The sequence below is a fragment of the Micropterus salmoides genome, unplaced genomic scaffold (genome assembly GCF_014851395.1).
Source record: "Micropterus salmoides isolate LMB-PRFRI ecotype aquatic unplaced genomic scaffold, ASM1485139v1 Ms_hic_scaffold_17, whole genome shotgun sequence".
NCBI classification, from domain to species: domain Eukaryota; kingdom Metazoa; phylum Chordata; class Actinopteri; order Centrarchiformes; family Centrarchidae; genus Micropterus; species Micropterus salmoides.
The window spans coordinates 18,274,819-18,294,985 of NW_024040817.1; the positions used below are offsets into that span (position 1 = coordinate 18,274,819).

Below are 20,167 nucleotides of genomic sequence, written 5' to 3' on the forward strand. Positions count from 1 at the left end.
TTTTGTAACAAATTCAGACAGGTTTTATTCTCTCTCATAAATAAAATTGGACAAGCATCATACAGTGATAAATACATTATTTATACACTGTAAAATTCTGTATTACAAAATACAGCATATGTGTAATGCACTTGATACAGATGGGAAGTATTGCATTTCATAGCACCAAACGAGACCCTCAACTTGACCCTTTAAGTTAATGGTATCACACTGTACAATAGAACAGTTCACGTGTGCAATTACGTCTCAGATTCAGGTCTTGTGTGGGTGTCTATGAAATATACTTCCCTTAGGAATCAGTTGTTGCATAACTATATCTAAGTAAAGTAGAGCCCACCAAGGACGAACCAAAGCCTTTACTGTAAAACTGCTCATTTTTCCACAATCTCAAGTTTACAAAATCCCAGTTGAGAGACTAAAATATTATTAAGTGTCCACGAAGGCCGATCAAGTTTCATTTGTTTGATTTTTGCGTTAAACATGGTATGACGTTCCACATCTCTTCCACATTTAAGCAGAACAGCTTCATCGAATCACACTTTGTTTGGAGGGTAGGGACACTTGCTGTCAGGTGAAAACACTTGTCTATTTACAACATTTTCTCATCAGGATGTGAGAAAAACTCATCTCCCCACTTTTAAGAAGTGAGAAAGTGAAGAGCAGTGAGCAGATTTTTTAAATCCCGCAGCCATAAAAATGTGATCCCCTCTCTCTCTCTCTCTCTCTGTGTAAACTTCCAATTCAAGTAAGGAACTGGAACACTGTCTGGGTTGGATCCAGCATTTTTTTATGTGACAGGAGCGAGAGACTGATCGCTAAACGCCAATAACTGATCAGTAGGATTTAAGGACTCTCCAAAGAAGGTGCCGAACAAGCTGTTCTGATTGCAGATGTTTGTGTATCTCTTCTCCACTACAGGCAGCGCAGAAAAATGTCCATCAACAGGCAGAGGGAGAACACACAGGTTTAACACTGTAACACAAACCTGGAAACACTGATACTCATCCTTACAGTGGAACATGGATCAACTAACAACGCGAATGCAGTTTGTGTTCACTTGTCAATGGAAAATTAATGTTTCCCATCAGATCTTTAACAGTGGAAGTAAACAGCTATTCCCAACACTTGGCTAAAGATCTTATTGGTAGGACTTTATTGCTAAATTCAGACAGGAAGGGGCCCTTTCAACCAACATTTAGCATGAAAATAACTCTACAGCTTCTCAGAGGTCTGACAGCATGGAATGTGTTTGTGCGAACATTTATTCTGACTTCGACGAGAAAAAAATAGTAGAAAAATTAAAATGAAAAATAAAAATGTGTGCCAACATTACAAATCAGGCTTTTGTGAACAAATAGAGGGACATAAAGATGGATTTTTTCATATAAGAGCCCTTATTATTCCTCAATCAGACTTTGTCTGAGGAGCAGCATCACAATAATTCATGTAAAAATAATAAAGTATCGTCACATTCATGAATTAGTGTCCATTTTGTGTTTGATTGTCGGCTTCTGAGACACATCAGTTTCAACTTCTGACCAACCAAACCCCAAACTTATCTGTATGAAAATAATGTTTTGTCTGTTGTAGTGGACAGTGCAAAGGAACAAACAGCATGAGAACATTGTTGTTGTATTATTAGATAGATTATGTCTAGAACTGACAGCAACATTAAAGCAGAGGTAGGCAATTTATTTCAGAAGCATTTTTTGTTATATTCATTGAAATTCTCTTTACATCGCGACAGCAATCAATAATGTGCTGACACAAAAATGTAAAATAAATCCAGTATCTGTGGCTGTCGCAGGACTATAACAAGCATGGCCAATTATTTAATTTTCATTCAGTCCAAATAAAATGTCTACATACCAACCTGCACACACTCTGCCTGTGCACCCATTGGGGTGTAATGGCTTTGGAGGGAGGTTGGATACTTTCACAGTCTAGCTGTCTCTTGCTGGTTTGTGCAACGTTGCCTACCCCAGCTTTAAGTAATAAAATGAAGTAAGTCATAAGTCACATGTATCCTCAGAACAGGTGGGGTCAGTGTTAGGCGTCTGATAAGCTTTACCAAATTATGATATAAAAAAATATCAGCCTCTTTAGCTCATCTAACTTACTTGTCTATAATGTACGTAAAACCTTAAATAAAAACAGACGTAGCTGTTATTTTGTACACGTGAGAGCATTTCTGATTAGTTTGGTTTCAGCACTGAAATATGACATTCATGCCATTTTGTCACCGTTCTTCATATTGCACAGAATTGTCAAAATTATGATCTTAAGCAAAAACTATAATAATCTGAATGGATAATCTCACAGCCAAACAAAAAAGTAAAACAAAGCATCTCAGTTTCAGTTCCGTGTGGGAATCTTTCTGTAGCAGAACATGTGCCTGTGCTACCGAGATCACGCCGCACTTCAACTTTCCTGGCAGAAACATTCCTGAGTTTCCTGCTGTGAAATCTGCTCTCCTCTCCAGCTGCTCTTATCAAAACCGCAGAAGCGCAATAAATGATCTCCAGGCAGACAAGGCCAATCCAGATAATGTGGCCGTAAGCCAGCAGAAATCACACAGTCGGGAGAGGCCAGTAATGCTGAGCAAGAGCTTTCCCCCTCTCTCAAAAGTCCAAAAATAAGACACTTGAAAAAAAAAATTAAATGCACTGGACTAAACAGCCAAATGTTTCAAAAATATGAATAATGCCCTTATTATTTGCACTGGATGTAGACAAATCATGAAATCTTTTAAAATAAAAACAGACATTGTATGAAACAAAGGTGCATAGGTTGGCATTCTTTAGACATTGAAATGGAAAAACAGTTCCTTGGTTTTCTAGAAAGCTCCAGATTGCACATTCATAGTGTTAGCAGGCCATTAATGCCTAGCTTATTTTTTAATATTAATCTTACTCAGCCAACTCTGAAATTTCAAAACATCATGTCATTAACATCTCCTGCAACAGAGTAAATGTTAAGAAGTACCGTAATGAAAAGAATTTAAAAAATCTCCCAAGATAATGTACCGTAAAACCATTTCCATCAGCACCTTTTAAAACACCGTACAGATTAAAGACACGCTTTCAGGGTTTCCTTGCACAGGTGGGTCAGAATATAATGTTGAAAATTAAATATCACGCCACCAACATGTTTCAGACACCGTCTAAAATCGGCCGGGTTCCCCCAAAGCTCTGCAGTCTTATAATACGGTGACCAAGTCATGAGAGCTTCTGCCTCGAGTGATGATTTGCGGTTCACACCACATTAACGCAGTTTCCACCGCCAGCCGTCGCCCTCTTGCTGCAGTAGGTGAAGCCGCTGTGATTGGTGGAGGAGCCGTTCATGTGTGAGGACTTGAGCTCCATCTGGCAGGCTGCGATGGCTGCGTTGAGCTCTACCTGAGCGCGGTGCACAACGTAGAACATCAGGCCGATGCTGATGACAATCTGCAGAGGACAGGAGGAGGAAGTTATCGTGTGGCCTTAAACACAGCTGCGCATAGCGGTCTTTTCTTGTTTATTCACTTTTGTGGTCATTTTTGAGGCTTTACGTTTAGTTGTGGTTGTGGTGAACTGAACTCCACTATATTCGGAAGTGTGTCGGTGTACTACAACAACTACAAACTCTTGTTTGAAAGATTACTATAGTGTTCTGCACAGTCAACACTTAAGTCTATTGTGAGACCTTCAGATAGACAAAGCTTTAAAATTAATCTAAAATCTTAGAAGCTAGTTTGCTACTAGCTGTCAGATTTTTCTTCAATCCTGATACCACTTCAGATACTTCAAATCAGTATACCAATATGACACCCAATCTGATACAAATGGTCTCTTATTACCAAATATAAAATCTGTATGATATGCATGAAGCTACATCTAGCAGATGGTTAGCTTAGCTTAGCACAAACACTGGAAACGGGAAAATCACCAGCCTGGCTTTGCTCAAAGGTAACAAAATCTCTCAGCACCTCTAAAGCTTCATAATTAAAACATTATATCTTGTTTATTTAATCTGTTCAAAAAGCAGACAACCAAGACTCCTGGAACTTACTGTTCCCGAAAGCAGATTTTGCAAAATGTCTATAAACTATTCCTCAGAGGCAAGGTCAGGATTGCTACGGTATTAAAAACTGGAAAGACTACATTTTATAATGACACTGACAAAGAAATTTATTTAACGTAGGTGTGGTGTCTGGTCAGCACTGGCCCCTGATTCCCATCCGGCAAATTGGATTGGTCCATCCTTACCTGCAGTTAAAGGTCACCACAAATGTATTATTTCCCACCAAAAAAAGGCTTCTGTGTGATTAAGGCCAGTTGTTGTCAATTTGGAGCAACAGCTTTGAGTTCTGCATGAAACACTGATACATACTTAATTTTAAACTGACCCTTGACCTCTGACCCCCGTGACCCTGTCTGATGCTGCCCTCAGAAACAACCCCGGATCCCTGAGCACCTGTGAGGGCTTAATGAAGCTGAACAGGTGTTTGAGATGTGGTGACAGCTTCAAATGCTAGTTGAGTGAGCTGAATCGAACTCTGGGCATATTCTACATATCTACACGAGGCTCAGCATTCATGCTGTAGATGTTTATGTAACTAAACACAGCGAGAGAGGTAGATGTCAAAGCTTTTGCATAGATGTCAATGCTTTTGCACTAGTATAAGGTTTGACTGGCTTGGCAGACAAAATATATTCTGAATATAAGGGAGGGTAAAAAAGCACTCATCCACCGACAAAACATGTCACATGAGTTTGAGTAGTCCAGAGCTGTATGTCACGTTATTATTATCAACAAGCTGTTCACAGGAAAGGGGAACAGGTGTGTCACCAGCTGTCTGCGTGTGCTTGATGCATTATCATCATCATCACTGCCACTGTGAAATGTCCAAGCTGCATTTCTCTGAACCAGACAGTCTCTTGTGTCTGGGTGCTAGAGGACCTCCTGTTGTCATTTCAATATCCTGGTGAACTAAATAATGTACCTGGTCGACCAACGTGCCAAAGATTTGCTACATAATATAGTGCAAAAAGCATTTTTAAAGGAATCACAAAAATATTCAAAACAAGACACCTTAATTAACACTGACTTGGACATTTTAAGACTGCAAAGAAAAATGTGAAATCCATCATTTCAGCACATTTAGCAATAAGCACCTTCACACGTAGTGCCCAGGTAGATTTATCATTTTACAACACATGGTTGTATAACACGATTAATCACCATCAGCTCACCTGCAGGCTGAACACAAAGTAGCCGCTGACGCTCTGCTCGGCGATGACGTCCTCCATGGTGCGAAGCGTGGTGCCCAGGTAGGAGTTGAGGAGCTGAGTGGGCAGCAGGCCCACAGAGGAGGCCACCAGGTAGTTTGGCAAGGACACGTCTGTGATCTTAAAAAAAGAGAAACGTCTTGTAAAATTAAAAAGAAATTTTAAAGATTTAAGCGCACTGGAAAACCTATACTATAGATATTTACTGAAATAAGATAAATATATTATAGTCAAGCAGTCAACATCAACCCTCTATTATGCATTCATATTAAAGATTATGGTGGAAGTTCAATAACAGGTTGACTAAACTAGCTAACTATATATAAAGTAGTTCAGACTAGCTCCACCTTGAGCAGTTACAGTACAATGCTGCTTATACATTAATGCATGAGTATTAACAATATATTATTTAATATATAACAATTTTCCAGTCAAGGGCACTTTTACTTTTGTACATTTTGCTGATGATACTTTTGTATTTTTACTTAAGTAGGACTTTAAATGCAGAACTTTTACTTTTACATAGTAAAAGAGTATTTTGAGTTGTTGTACTGGTACTTTTACTTAGGTAAAGGATCTGAATACTAATACTATCCATTTCATCTCATCCACCTGAATTTAAACTAAAGTGGCTACGTCACTGTCACCCTTGATCAAGTGATGACATAAGCTGATGTGTATCTATGCTGGGTGTGTGAGGATGTGACCTTGGCACTCTCTACCCGTTAAGACTGATAGTGGTGTGTCGGGGCCCATGGAGTGTTGCTGCAAGACGCTGCCTGTGCCAAAATGATCAGTTATCAGGGCTGGAAAACATTTATGCTAGATCCAGCCCAAATGTCTCCTCGCATTGATAGACACTAAATCCTCTCCTGTTATCACGCTACACACTGATAGCAGCCTGGGTTACACCTCACAGGACGTTAACAGAACCTGGTTAATCAAGCTAATGTTGTTACCAAGCCATTTTTCCTCATTATGTTTAGTTGAGCAGTACAATCATATAACAGGTTTTTCTCCTTCAGAGATCAGCGCTGATATGTCCACACAATGTGTCAACACAGTCAAAATGCCTTCGGCTGATCTGAGACGTGACATGTAAGCCTGTGAGAGCTGCAGAAGAATAAAAACGAATCCACTCTCTTTCTCGCAGCCATCCTCCCTGAGTTGTGAAGCACATGTCTTCTGAAGTCTTTCCACCCAGGCATCTAGCAGTTGTCTTATATACGACCAGGGAAGGGCTAGTCGTTGGTATTTTTATAACCACGCAGAGAATACCCACTGAACCTCCTACTCGCCTCAGCAAGCCTGTGTATCAAAATAATCTGCAAATTCAAGTGAAAAAACACACTTGACCTGATTTATTCAGAGCAGCAGCAATGCAGGTCTGAGTCTGTACTTGTAAACAAAACAGGAAGTAGGGTATCTTGACTGCATAGTAAATTTCAGGATTGGTTCTGTGATGCAGAGTGCCCTTTTTATCTGGACACATGCAGGGTTTTCCTTTTGTAACGAAGGGTGAAGCACAGAGCGTAATTAAAGGCTGCGCAAACATGTCTGCCTGTAGTTAGTGCCCTATAAATCACTGAATTCCCCAATTGCTTCATCAGCTCATTATGACAGCAGAGGGATGGAGCAAGGCCAGTGAGCAGCGTTAAAAGCTGTAATAAAATACACGTGGAGACCTGAATATGTCCACTTCATCCGCAAAGGATTCACAAACACTCTTCCTGAGCTGTCCCCTTGTTTTGCTAACTGCTGCAGTCTTTGTGTCGTTTTAGGTTACCCGCTATAATGTAGCACCATCCACTTCAGCAGAAAGAAATGGGGGGCATGGTGAAATGTAGCCTCATCCACAGAAAGTGCTTACCAAGGCCAGAGCAAACAGTACTTATTTCAACCGTGTACGTGTTCCACCAGTATGGGCCTGGAAGTCACCCACGGCGCTTAGTTTCACATTTTATTGTTAAGAATAAGATCATAAAAAAGGTACACGATCAACTAGGCTGCTTAATAATGAGCCACCAGATAAGAAGAATTACAAGGTGTACAGTGAGAGGCTCAGCTGGGTTCGAAACCCCTCCGGGAGGGGAAGTAGGATTGTAGCAGTGGAGGCAAGTGAACCTGGGGATTCAGCTTATTAGCCTGCTTCCTGCTTGCAGGGCTGGCTAAACTCCCCAGTGAAGGCTGCACAATGGCACTCACTTCACCAGCTGGAAGAAAAGGTTTCACACTAAGGTTTGTGTGCGAGGAGTCAGCAGCCTGATTTTCTCCAGTTCTACCGACCCTGAATGATGGTTTAGTCAATAAATTTGTTTAAACCGTTTATTTGGCCACTTGGGGGCAGCAGAAACAAGTTGTTAACAACATTGACAAATCACCTTTTAAAAGGTTCAGTTTGTAATATTTAGGAGAATCGTTTGACAGAATTGCAATATAATACACATAACTATGTTTTCCGTGGTGTATAAAGACTTTACATAATGAGCCATTATGTTTTTAATACCTTAGAATGAGCCTTTTCTATATATATATATATATATATATATATATATATATATATATATATATACACACATCGCCGGTCCTCTTCTACAGTAGCCCAAATGGACAAACTGCTCTCCAGAGCGTGTTTCGTCACTACGTTGAATACGTACGAAGAACAACAGCAACAAAATGTCAGTAGTAGTAGTCATCTAGTTTATTAGAAGTCACCGTAGCTTCTCTTGCTCGCTTGGACAGGGAGGGCTGGGTGGTGAGTGATTGTGTATTCATTCAGAATCTTTTTTACCTCTTTAAATATTTATTCCAAAAAGAGAATATAAAAGTGTACATGAGACATAAAGAAGAATGCAGAACTTTGATTCGTGCATATACACATTTTGCAAACGTCACATGGTTATAACGATTAGCCTGTTTGCTGTACATGTAGAGTGAACTAGATGTCTGTGTGTTGTTTATATGGTCTGATAATGCTAATCCAACACATATTTGTAGTGGGACCATCTGAGGAGCATGTGAATGCACCGTGAGCTGCTGTTTGCAATTCGCAACCCTCACCACTGGATGCTACTAAAACTAACACACTGAACCTTAAGGTTGTCAACAAACCATTGCTTATTTACAGATCCAGCAGTTAAGGAGCTACAATATAATTTGGAGTCATGTTCACCTGGCAAATGTCCAATATTCACTCTTCTTTTACAAAGGCTCTGTTTTTGGTCTCTACCAACTTCTGAGGGAAATATCTGGCTCTTTAGCTGCTAATAGCTTCATCACCAGCTACTGTCTGCTGTTTGTGCAGAGCAGGTAGTGAACACTGGGTTGTACGAGCTTTATTACTATAAAGAGATTCTTTCTGCAGCCAAAAATGACACTGTAAGAGTAGTGAGAGTGAACCACAAGTTGTGGAACCAGACAGCCACACAATGAGCTGAAACGGGCTATAAAAGCTCTGTAAAGCCAAGGGGCGCTGCAGATTCAGGTGATAATTCTCTGTAGGTTCAGCACTATGAACGACCCTATTCACACTGTCATTGGGTATGAATGCTCAATTGAGATACAGGCATTAGACAAAATGATTTCTCAATTAAACTGTTGTGGAAATCAGGCCTTTGATAAGTGAGATTTCAAAGCAACATAAGCCACACAAATTAGCTGAAAAGAGGCGAAACCTTTGTCCAAAATGCAGTTGCATTAGTTAAAAAGAAACTGGATGATATCTTTAAATATGCAAACCCAAAATGCATCAAAAGGGAACAATCTCAAAAGTCATGACAAACACAGAAAAGCTGCATTTTCAAAGACAAACAGCTGTCATAAGCTGAAATTAAGCAACGGAAATATGACACATGCAAACTATCATTCAACCAAATCTGACCCACTTTTGTAGCAGTTGTGAGTGAGCTGCTTGAAAGCTGACATCCTTTGTGTTTGTTTGCTCATAGATAATGCCCCCGAGCAAGCATAAAAAGTGGCAGTGGCAGAAACTGGGAAACACAGTGGGTGTAAAAAAGGCCGTCCCTTTGACTTTGACACCTCATTTTCACATCTGCAGACCTGAACATTAAGTTCATGTAGAAACTACTGTCAAAGTTTAAGCCACGGTCCTGACATGAGAGGCACAGCAGCCTTTGGACTGTTTCCCAACCATGGACCCGAAAGGGTGAATCAACATACATGAACAAACAGAAGCCATTTAAGTCAGTCAGGCAAAAAAGACCATCTGCTAGGTTTGTAAGTCCTGTTGGGTAAAGGAAGCCTTTTTACAGGTGAACAGCTGACCATAGTGTGGGACTAATACAAAGGAATTATTAATTTGTACCATCTTAAACTGTCTTACTCTTCGCTTGGAGCTTTCACTGTTCACTGAAGTATTTCCAGAGTGCCCGTCACAAAAAAAACAATACAAGTTTCTTACACGCTCAATTTAAAACACATACATTGAGTTATGACGCCAATTTCTTAACAGTGGAGGAAGACACTCGCCTTCAACCTTCATTCACGTGAACTTACACATAATTATCTCAGATTTTCAAGAGCACCTCAACAGGTTAGCGCCCGACTCTAAACATGCATTTTTGTTTGTTCATGCTAAAGTGGCTGCCTCACTGTTCAACTCTAATGTCACCGCCAAAGCATTTGAATTTGAGATGCTTCTCAAATAACCAACCCATCAGTCAATCAACACATGCAGCAAAAATGTTTACTGCCAGCAGAACTTCTTGTACGTAAGCTGATTCCTGGGATGATCTCACCTCACACTTGCCAAATAACTATTTTGAGTTATCTGAAAGTGTCTTAGTCATCAATAATGAGCAAGTAATTGTTTGAAAGCTCAACATCTGTTGATTCCATCTTCTGAAATGTGGTGATTTGATGCTTTTGTTTGTCACAGTGATAGTAAACTGAGTATCTTTGGATTTTGGACTGTTGGTCAAATAAAATAAAACAAGCAATCAGAATACATCTCAGTACGCTGTTGGAAATTATAAAGGGCCATTTTAAAGACAAACTCATTAACAGATTAATCGAGAAAACAATCGACAGATTACTATATAATGAAAATAATGCCATTTCTAACATGTAGCAGGGACTTTATGCTGTTAGTTTTACTTTACTATTTAATCATAATTTTGAACATTATCTGATCTATATATGCAAATATTATAATCCAAATCCAATGTGAAATTTACTTGCAAGGCCTTTCTGTCACTTAATACAAAAATTTACTACACTGACAATAATTATAGTTGATGCTGAATTAAAATAGAATTAAGCTGAACCACATAAAATACATGTATATTATAACAAGTTAATTATAAATTAGGTTTAGCACATTGCTCTCTTTACAATAGCACGACAAACTATTTTGCAAAAGGCAGCCCAACATGCTAACTTACTACAAAGAGAGTAAGGCATCAACACTCTGATCTACACCCCTGCAATGTAATCCAATCCAGTTTCCCTGTAATTAACTGAAACCAGAAACACTTTATTTATAATTTATTTAGACTCTGTCAAATGAGAGGTGTTGACTCAACTCTAATGTGATTTTGGAGGCTGTAGGGGAAGGTTTTTAATAATGTAATACCCCCTATGCGTGTTAATGGGGGTTTGACAAAGTATTAGAAACAGCTTTTAATATAATGAAATTAAAATGGAAAACGTCTATCAACTATGGCCTGTAAATGTAGAGTTGGGTCAATACAGCTCGGACACAATCAAAAAGATGTAAATGAGTTTCACATAGTGAGTGTTTATTGTAGGTTGGTTATGAATGTGTGTATACAGAACTGTCAAAAGCCAAAGACAAATACCCAATCTCCATACAGCCGAGAAACGTCTAAGTAAATCAGTCACCCCGGAAAAGTTACTAGTTTTGCAGCATGCAATTACTGTGCTTGTGAAACTCACTTACATCATCTCCTTTTTCCTTTTCCTGCCTCAGGCCTGTGCATCAACTCCTTCAAGCTTTAAGCTATTAATGCCTTTCAAGCTCCCCTCACTGCATTCACTTCTGAATGACTGTTGGTTTCTGCCTTCAACACTATTTTGATTCTCTTCTGGAGAGATATTTTCCCATAAACGCAGTTCATGGCTTTGCCAGTCAGATCAGCGTCAGGTCAAAATGTCTGTGTATAGATGTATATAGGCACATTAACAAACTATAATCACTTGCTTATTTACACAGAATACACAAAGGAAAAAACTTGAGACACAGTTTTCTATTGTGCAAATACTTGTTATTGCTTTGCAGTGGAGCTGCAACGATTAGTCGATTGACTGACAACTATTAAATTAATTTGCAAATATTTCGATAATCGTTTTGAGTAATTTTTTAAGAAAAAAAAAAGTCAAAATTCGCTGATTCCAGCTTCTTAAATGTGAATATATTCTAGTTTATTTACTCTTCTGTGACACTAACCTGAAAATCTTTGGGTTTTGGACAAAATGAGATTTTTTTAGGACGTCATCTTTGGCTTTGGTAAACAGATCAACATTTTTCACCATTTTGTGGATCAGACAACTAATCCATTAATTGAGAAAATGATCGACAGATTAATCGATAATAAAAACAATCAATAGTTGCAGCCCTACTTTACAGTTAGTGCTATTCCAGCACACTGAAGTTACAGCTATTTAATCTAACTTGTCTCCACCTTTAAAGCCTTATTATTTCAACATTTAGTGTAAACAACCGTATGAATATTTTTGGAAGGTAATTGGTTTGAAAATGTGGTACTGGTGAGGTAATTCCAGCTCTGTGTGAGAGAAACTGTATAATCTGGCGCAATTGGAGACAGTCTGCAGCAGTCTGGCTTGTACTACTCTGGAGATGTAAGCCTGAATGGCCAAGTAACATCAAGTTCACCTTCAGGTTCATATTCTTCATTTTTCATTCAACTGGCATGACATTGTACATGATGCGTGACCTCCCAGCTGATTTTCTACAATACAGTAACGCTCAAGGCGTTTACTATTTGGGAGGTATCAATGAGTTGACTGAGAAGGGTAATCAGCAAGTCTAAATTATTTACAGCATGTATGAAGGTCAAGGGCATCGGGTTAAGCGTAGAAATGCAGCTTAAAGCAATATCCTGATACTGCTTAGCTTTAAAATGTAGATTACATGGTGTTTGTTACCTTCACCGATGACTTCAGATTTTTTTTTACAGAAAAACAACAACAATGTACATCATGTAATCTACATGACCAACATAACCAGATGATTTTTGAGTTCCCAACAAACATGGCTCCAAATATGAAAACCCAAACTAGTGATATCAAATGTGATACCAATAGTTCAAATTGATAAAATAATTGATGTCCTTAGGCGACAGTAGAATCCATTTCATAGGAGCACGCCCTCTTTCCATGAGAGGAACGAGTTTCCATTCTGTGGGGACTGGACTTTCCATGTCTGCTCTGACTGTGGTCTGTCTTGAACAGTGAAGTAACAGGTCAACTACAATGTTCAACATCTAAAATTCATCACAACTAAAATGATGAACATCTACCTGCAATACTCCCTGTCTGTTCCTCGAGAGTGGTTTCCGGCTAGTTATGATTTCCCCTGTGTGGTAGGTTTGCCTAGCAATAAGGAAATCCTTCTAAAATCAAAAAGGTCACAGGTTTGATTCACATGACTGCTTGTGATTTGTTGAACCGTTCCCCAGTAGGTTAATGAGCCCCTCTCCTGTCTGGTCTATTGCTGTTTGACCTTTCTGCTTAAACCCATCTGAGCTTACAAAGGACATTACATGGCTGTCCTTCTGAGGTGAAAAGGAAAAGCTGGTAATAGTGTTTTCATACTCACCGAGAAAACTGCATTTTGGAGCCCAAAAGGTATGGGGGTGAGTCTCGCTAAGGCCACAACTTTGAGTCCACTTCCTCCTTCCACAACTCGTATGACAGCACTGAGCTGTTCACTGTTCCCTATCTTGTTCAGCACCCAGTCAGTCAATAGTCGTTTGCACACCAGGTGTGCCACAAAGGTCCCTATTAAAACTCCCACCATAACTAGTCCCATGCCCAGCACAAAGCCATAGAGGTAGCCAGCTGCCACATTAAGAACAATATATCCCCATCCGCACGGGAACGACACGATAATCAAACCAACTATAAACAGCAAGGCTCCAACGAGGCTGTCCAGGCTCTCCACCCAGAGCAGAAGGTCCTTGAGGTATTGGCGCACGAGGGCAACCGAGGAGAAGCACACAGCAGTCAGGATGCACGCCAGCAGGGCGCTCTTGAAGCAAAAGGTGGTAATACAGCACGGATGTCTGAACTCTCCACTGGTGCTGAAGGTCATTCCCCCTGTGGCACCGATAACCTCAGGGTCTCCGTCTGACCTCGCTATGCCAACCCCAGTCTCGTCAAAGGCGCTGCATATCAGGATGTCAACTTTGTCACAATCATCTGTGGCAGTCCTCTGCAGCCAGCGGTTCAGCTGGATCTGTGCCTTGCCCACAGCGTGCTTGACAAGCTTGGTGAAAAGATGTACAGTCGTGGACCCCGACACTGACATGTTGGCCCTCATATAAGCTTTAGGGACCAGCAGCAGGGCTCAGATGAACCGTCCGACCTGGAGACAGCTGTGATGTTTGAGATTTCCAGACAATCTTCACATTCAGCGCAAATCCATGTCTAGCAATATCAATTTGTTGAGCTTCAACAGAGAAGTACTTATAAACTGTTAAGAAAACGGTTTCAGCAGTGGTAACACATTGTTATGCAACTCTGAGAACAACTGTGTAGTGAGATAAAAAGATTTTTTCCACCACTCTCCTTGGCCATTACACGAATTGTCCAGTTAAACAATGTTTATCTTGGGTACACAAGCTGGTCAACGTGCCAGGCCAATGACTTTAAAATGCCAGTTTTGTAGTCTCTGTCAGAAACACTCGCCATATTCAGAGTTGTCCCCTCTTAGCTCAGGACAATTTAGAGTCAATGGATGGAGGCAGCTGTCAGGGCAGGAAAGAGACGAGCTGTGAGGACAGCGACAAAACAATCCTTCTTCTTCGGAGTGAGATGACTAGAAGCGAAGTGGTGCAAAGACATCAACTTTTATGACTCGACCAGCATTGCCATCTAGCTAACGTTAACCCACTAGTATAGAACACAGTGAGGCCAACTTACTCCTGTCGTTAGCTAAATAACTCTCTGCGTGGATAAAGTCCACCGTTGCATTTCAGAGACTAACTGGCCTCCACGTCCGCTTCTCCCGGACAACAGAGCAACAAACAAGATGCAGAAGTCTGATATGAAAAACCTGTCTGCCCTTTCTCTGCTAGCTGGGTGTTGTTTCTCTCGTCGCCTTCTTTCCACAGTGGACGCTGCTGCTGTTGTCGCCGTGAGAGATATTCATACCGTTCATACCAACCACTGTTTGTGTCCCAGAATGCCAAGTAACCTCGGCCCACGTGAGCGACCGTTTGACGTACTCATCCAACCAGAGCGCTCCGATTGTCATCGCGAGATTTACTCTGCTTTGGAGACAAATTATGTTCGATCGATCATCTGTGGTTATTGCTGTCAGCCACTGTGCTGCCACATATGCTGAATAAACTACTACTGACATGATGTGCAAATGAATTAACTTCCTGTTTATTATTATTATAATAAAATTTTGTACATTATATTACTTAAATTAACAGGGCTTTCAAATCTAATCACCATTTTTAATTAAAACATACAGTTTACATAATGCAGTATGCCACATCCAGTGGTTTGTATTGATAGTCTCCTATTCTGGATTAGGTATTTATCAGAACATACAGTATAATATAGCAGCCTAAGGGGAATGTCCCTGCTTAGCATGCTTACCATAAATTATTATTATTATTATAGTAGTAGTAGTAGTAGCAGTAGAAGTGGTAGTATTTTTCTTCAATTATTTAGATTGAATTACTTAAATTAACAGGGCTTTCAAATCTAACCACATATCTGACTTTACAGAGCTTAAGAATGAGAAGCACTTTCTCAAAAAGGAAGCAGTGGAGGAATGTACTTAGATCTTTTACTTATCTATTAACAATCAGTACCACAATATAGAACGACATTTCTGACACAAACCCATAAATATGAATCTTGATGTAGCTTGCAGAAGTGCAGCTTCTGTTGGTTCATTTACTCTATAACAAAGCAGATAAATGTAGTAAAAACGACTACACTATTAAGTGTGTTTACAAGTAGTCTAACTCAATATTGTATTTAAGTACAGTACTTGAGAAAATGTATATATTTATTTTCACTGATTGGAAGGAAATGTGTTTTGAAAAACTATACTGCAATTAGCAGTGGTGGAAGAACTACTCATATCCTTTACTCAAGTAATACCACAGTGTCCAAGTACTTCATTACTGGACAGATCTTGCATTCAAATTTTAGTATTTTAAACGCAACTTTGTGTCAAAAGTACACCTTATGCAGAATGGCCCTTTTCAGAGCATTGTATAATTGTATTGGATTATAATTAGGCCTACTGATGTATTAACAGACACTTATGACACAACGTATCTTGTAGAGTCTGTGGAGATTCATCCAGGTCATAGTTATCCAAGTTTCAAGTCCAGCTTCTCTTGATCTGAACCCACTTTGGGTAGCTTGTAGAGGTGAAGCTCATTTTAATGGCATTTTATACTGTTTAACCAATAATATGCATGATATATTATGAGCTGAATGTATTTCAAATCATTTCTATCTGTGAGAGGTGTCATATAGTATAACATGTTGAAAAGTAGTTGAGTGTAGCACAAAAGCACCTCAAAATTGTACTTTAGTATTTCAGTAAATACTGTATGTAAGGGCAGAAAATTGTTTTATTCTTTACTTATTGTCCTTTATGCAAGTACTTACAAGAGTGCTATTTTTCTGCTTTTATTATGTCTTATATATTGTTTTAAATCTTTAAACTGTTCCCTTTTTATTATTGTTTTTGTTATTGCAGTCTGTCCACATGTGTGTGGTTTAGGTCAGGGATGTGGGGTTGTTGATTGTTTTCCTCACTAGTTGTTCTTCTCCTTCCTTGACTGGGACCAGTCAAGGGTCTTTTGTTCCCCAAAACATAGATACTCAGACTGTGTAAATGATCATCCAGCCCTTTGCTCTGGCCCAGACGTTAGTGACTGTCCTATGAGACAGAACCTCCGGTTCAGCTGATTTTGTTGTAGTACTTCTCTGTTTATTCTCTTTTGTTAAATAAATTCTTCTAAGACAACAGTTCGTTGTAACTCAATTATTTGCTCATCCTCTCACCAGGAATATAATTTCCACGACACTGTACATAGCTACTTTTCGCCTCTGTTAGGAAAAAAATATGATTTAAAAAAAATTATGTTGAAAAGTATCAGTGGTGGTACTCACATCCTTTACACAAGTAAATATTATTGTTGAGAATTATTGTGAGCCAGCTGTCAGGTGTGGAGAAGAAGGTTTTCGGAGACTGACGAAGTTTTACACAGCAAAGTTTAATGAGACTTGGCCAAGGAGAAACAGTGTCAGCATCCAACGTGTAAACACAAGCAATGCCAACACCAAATCTGAAGGATTACATATTGTGGTCCCTTTTATGTTTCTCTCTTCCCCTAGTGCCTGTAGGTTTCTTTATTAGGTCACCTTCACCTAGAACAACTATCTATATGATGTTTAGATTCCAGTGCTTCGTCATATCGGAATCTCTCACAATCCAAGAGTTGTACTCTAATCTGTGGAGCCAGTTAGTTCTTGTAAACATTCTTGTATGGCTCAACCTTGTAAGATTCCCCGAGAACACTGATATCTGCTAGCCTGACGTCTGAGCTACTGTCTCTAGCTAATCAGTCTATTGTTGTCTTCTTGACGAGGACAAGTATGTGTGAGAAATACCTAAAGCTATAATGTCAAACACTTATGGGGTCAGCTACATTACTCTAAGCTAGACCTGTCTTACCTTTCCCTGTTACATCAATTAAGACAGAAATATAAGAAATATTCTCAACAATTATCATAATATCCAAATGCTCCAGTAAAAGTCTTTCGTTAAAATGTTTACTTACGTGAGATAATGTATTATCAACGAAATGTACTTAAAGTAGGCTACTAAAAGTACACATTATGCAGAATAGCCTCTTCCAGAGAGCTATATTATTATACAATTAATATTATTGGATTATTATTACTGACAAATGAACATATAAGCAGCATTATAGTTTTGTAGGTAATTTTTAGGCTACTTAAGAACAATTCTTGAGTACGTTAGTTATGTTCTAATACTGGAAAAAAGTTGAATGGAAATCAATCATTTATGGAGGTCATATCACTTGAATTCATACATTTTTAATTAAAACATGCAGCCTACATAATGCAGCATGCATCATAGTATTGACAGTCTCCTACATTCTGGAGCATACAGTATAATATAGTAGCCTGAGGGAAATGTCCCTGCTTGGCATGCTTACCATAAATTCATAATGAGGGGAGTGAAGCAGACAATACGTGCATTCATGCATCTAGCCCCGCTCACCGCCTGGCTCTCCCAGCTGTGGGCAACAAAAGCCTTTAGGTGGTAGTCCCCAAAAACTTTGTGTCGCCTCTATTTTCTCAAAGGCGGTCAAATTGAATTCACACATAGTATAGACACAAATACATACAGACACAGATTAAACTAAAGGCTCATGGTTAGTTTGTTTGTATGATGGTGTTTACTGCTGTGTTGTTGTGACACTCCACTAGATGGAACTGTTACACTGTTTTACAGCTGATCCAAGCACATTGCAGGGGTTTTTGCTATGTAGAATTTATGAGTTGGATTAACTCTGCACACTTGATACTTGACAACAATCCAGGTTTTTTGTTTGTTTTTTTTGGTGTGTGTGTGCCACATATTTGAGGGCAAGCTATGTGTATCTACAGGGTTTCTCACTAAAGCATTCTCCATTGCTTTATTTACAAACATTAGAGTAACATATTACATACATGTTATTCTTCCACTTTGATGAAGGTGTGCAACATCCAATTCACAATGCTGCCATCATGATGAAATAAATCCATGCAAACATATTTAATGATGAATAGAAGTGCCATGCCACCTAAAATCCAACAACTATGATGAACTAGCCAGGCCATGCCATTGACACTTTTAGTCACTACCTATGGGGGAAATGCCAAAAGGCCACAAAGAAGACATTCAGACCGAAATTATCTTTAATCTGGCCTTTGCACCTGCAAACGTTAGGCTATAGCATTTGTGCAATACATAGATATTTCTGCTGCTGATTTGGTTGTATGTTCTATAATTGGTCACAGTGGTGTTTTCTTTTTCTGAGTATCTGTGAGTGGAAATGTATGTATGCCTGTACCTCGCGATATTAAAGTGCAAAACACAATCTGAGCTGACACTTTGCTTGCTCCAAGGGAGATGCGTTGCAGGTTTGGACTCATCATAGCAACAGCTGAGGAGAGTACTGCGGTGTCAAGACTGACAGGGTGAAGCCAGGACACGACAAGAAGTGGGGTTTATTTGCTTTCAAAATAAAAGCACGTGGCGTACATGCCCCAAATGCATCCGCAGAACAATTGAGCGAAACACATGAGGAGCGAAACGAGGACAGAAAATATATGAAGGCTACGTGCTTTCATTATTATGGCACCCTATTCCACGAAGCAGTAAGCCTAATGAATGGTTGAATTGGGAATCTTTAATCCGGAAGTGGCGTGTTTTATTCCGGCTGACTTGACAGTGGTACGGAGTCGATCTTTTTGACCGGTGGCTTTGATCAGATAAGAGGTTCAAGCAGACACATTCCTCTGCAGTTTACAAGTGAAGCTACATTTTGAATGATGGATTGTTCAGAGGAGGTTCAGTCTGTGTCTGAGGAGCCCAGCACTCAAATGGAGCTAAAAAAGGGAATGTCGATTTTCATTGATGTAAGTAAAACTAATTTTAAATCCTTACTTTGTTTTAGTGCAGAATATGTTTCGTCTTCAATATTGTTCACATTGAGGTATCATTTAGCTTTTTGATTAAGTGCAAAAGCTGACGCATAGTATTCTATGTTAAAATTTTATTTCAGATTGTCCTATTTAACAATCTATTGTCTGTGGCAGGTGAAAACTATCATGATAAACATACATTTTCCTTTTCATGTAGTTTCAGTGATTTTAATATTCTTCTGTTGGGATCACCTGAGTAAATGCAGATCTCCCTAATGCAGGGTACAGAGAGTTGCTTGATTTACTGAATTAATGCATTTGACAAGGCTGACCTTTAATTTTGCTTCATGGTGTCAGGATTTCAAAGCCTGGCCATTCATCCAGTACAAATCCAAAAATGCCATGTTAATGAAATGTTATGAGGCTACTTGATTTGATAAATGTCAGGGACTTATTCATATTGACCTTACTAAGCCAAATCTAGCTCAAATTGACAAAAATAATATTGATATTTAGAACTTTTTGAATCTTAAAAGATCTTTTTTTTTTATTGAAATGGTATGAGAATACGGTAAGGATTCCTAAGATTAGGTCCCCCTCAGATGTTGAGGATTTAAATGTCAAAATCACATCTTACATGCAGATCAGTACAGCTAAGTGCATCTCTCTCAAGCACTTTCCCTCCCCTGTTTTATTCTGCCTTGGTACCCAGAACCTAATTATATTTGCCTCATTCCTCCACTCTTCATTCGCTTGTGGCATCTTAACCATAAACCTGTTGGCTGTCTTCAGCTTTTGCGAAAAAAAGGTAACGATGCACACAAGGGAACTAAGAGTTATTAAAGGTGGAAAGCCGCATCTACTGCATCAGACATCTCTGTGATGTTGAAAAGCCGCTCTATAGGCACAGCATCGGGGAATGAAACCACTGCTTGTCTGTTGTTTCTTGACGTCTCCTATAGCTTTCGCTTCAGCCAGAT

General features: G+C 39.3%; 2 protein-coding genes across 3 annotated transcripts in view; one reads left to right on the forward strand and one right to left on the reverse strand.

Moving 5' to 3' along the window:
* On the reverse strand, positions 1-14,688 carry tmem64 (transmembrane protein 64). The gene is made up of 3 exons (XM_038724771.1): positions 13,090-14,688; positions 5,235-5,390; positions 1-3,446 (listed from the first exon to the last, which is right to left on the reverse strand). Exons 1-3 carry the CDS (start codon positions 13,810-13,812, stop codon positions 3,255-3,257), a joined length of 1,071 nt encoding a protein of 356 aa, XP_038580699.1. The 5' UTR covers positions 13,813-14,688; the 3' UTR covers positions 1-3,254.
* A 4,306-nt stretch (positions 14,689-18,994) lies between these two features.
* The window catches only part of necab1 (N-terminal EF-hand calcium binding protein 1), a 39,713-nt gene continuing 38,540 nt past the window's right edge, over positions 18,995-20,167 (forward strand). The window contains exon 1 of one of the 2 annotated variants that reach the window (XM_038725806.1): positions 18,995-19,181. In XM_038725806.1, coding sequence (XP_038581734.1) covers positions 19,092-19,181 — 90 coding nt within the window. In that variant the 5' untranslated portion in view covers positions 18,995-19,091. The remainder of the gene's footprint in view (positions 19,182-20,167) is intronic. The other variant, XM_038725807.1, reaches the window with a different exon arrangement.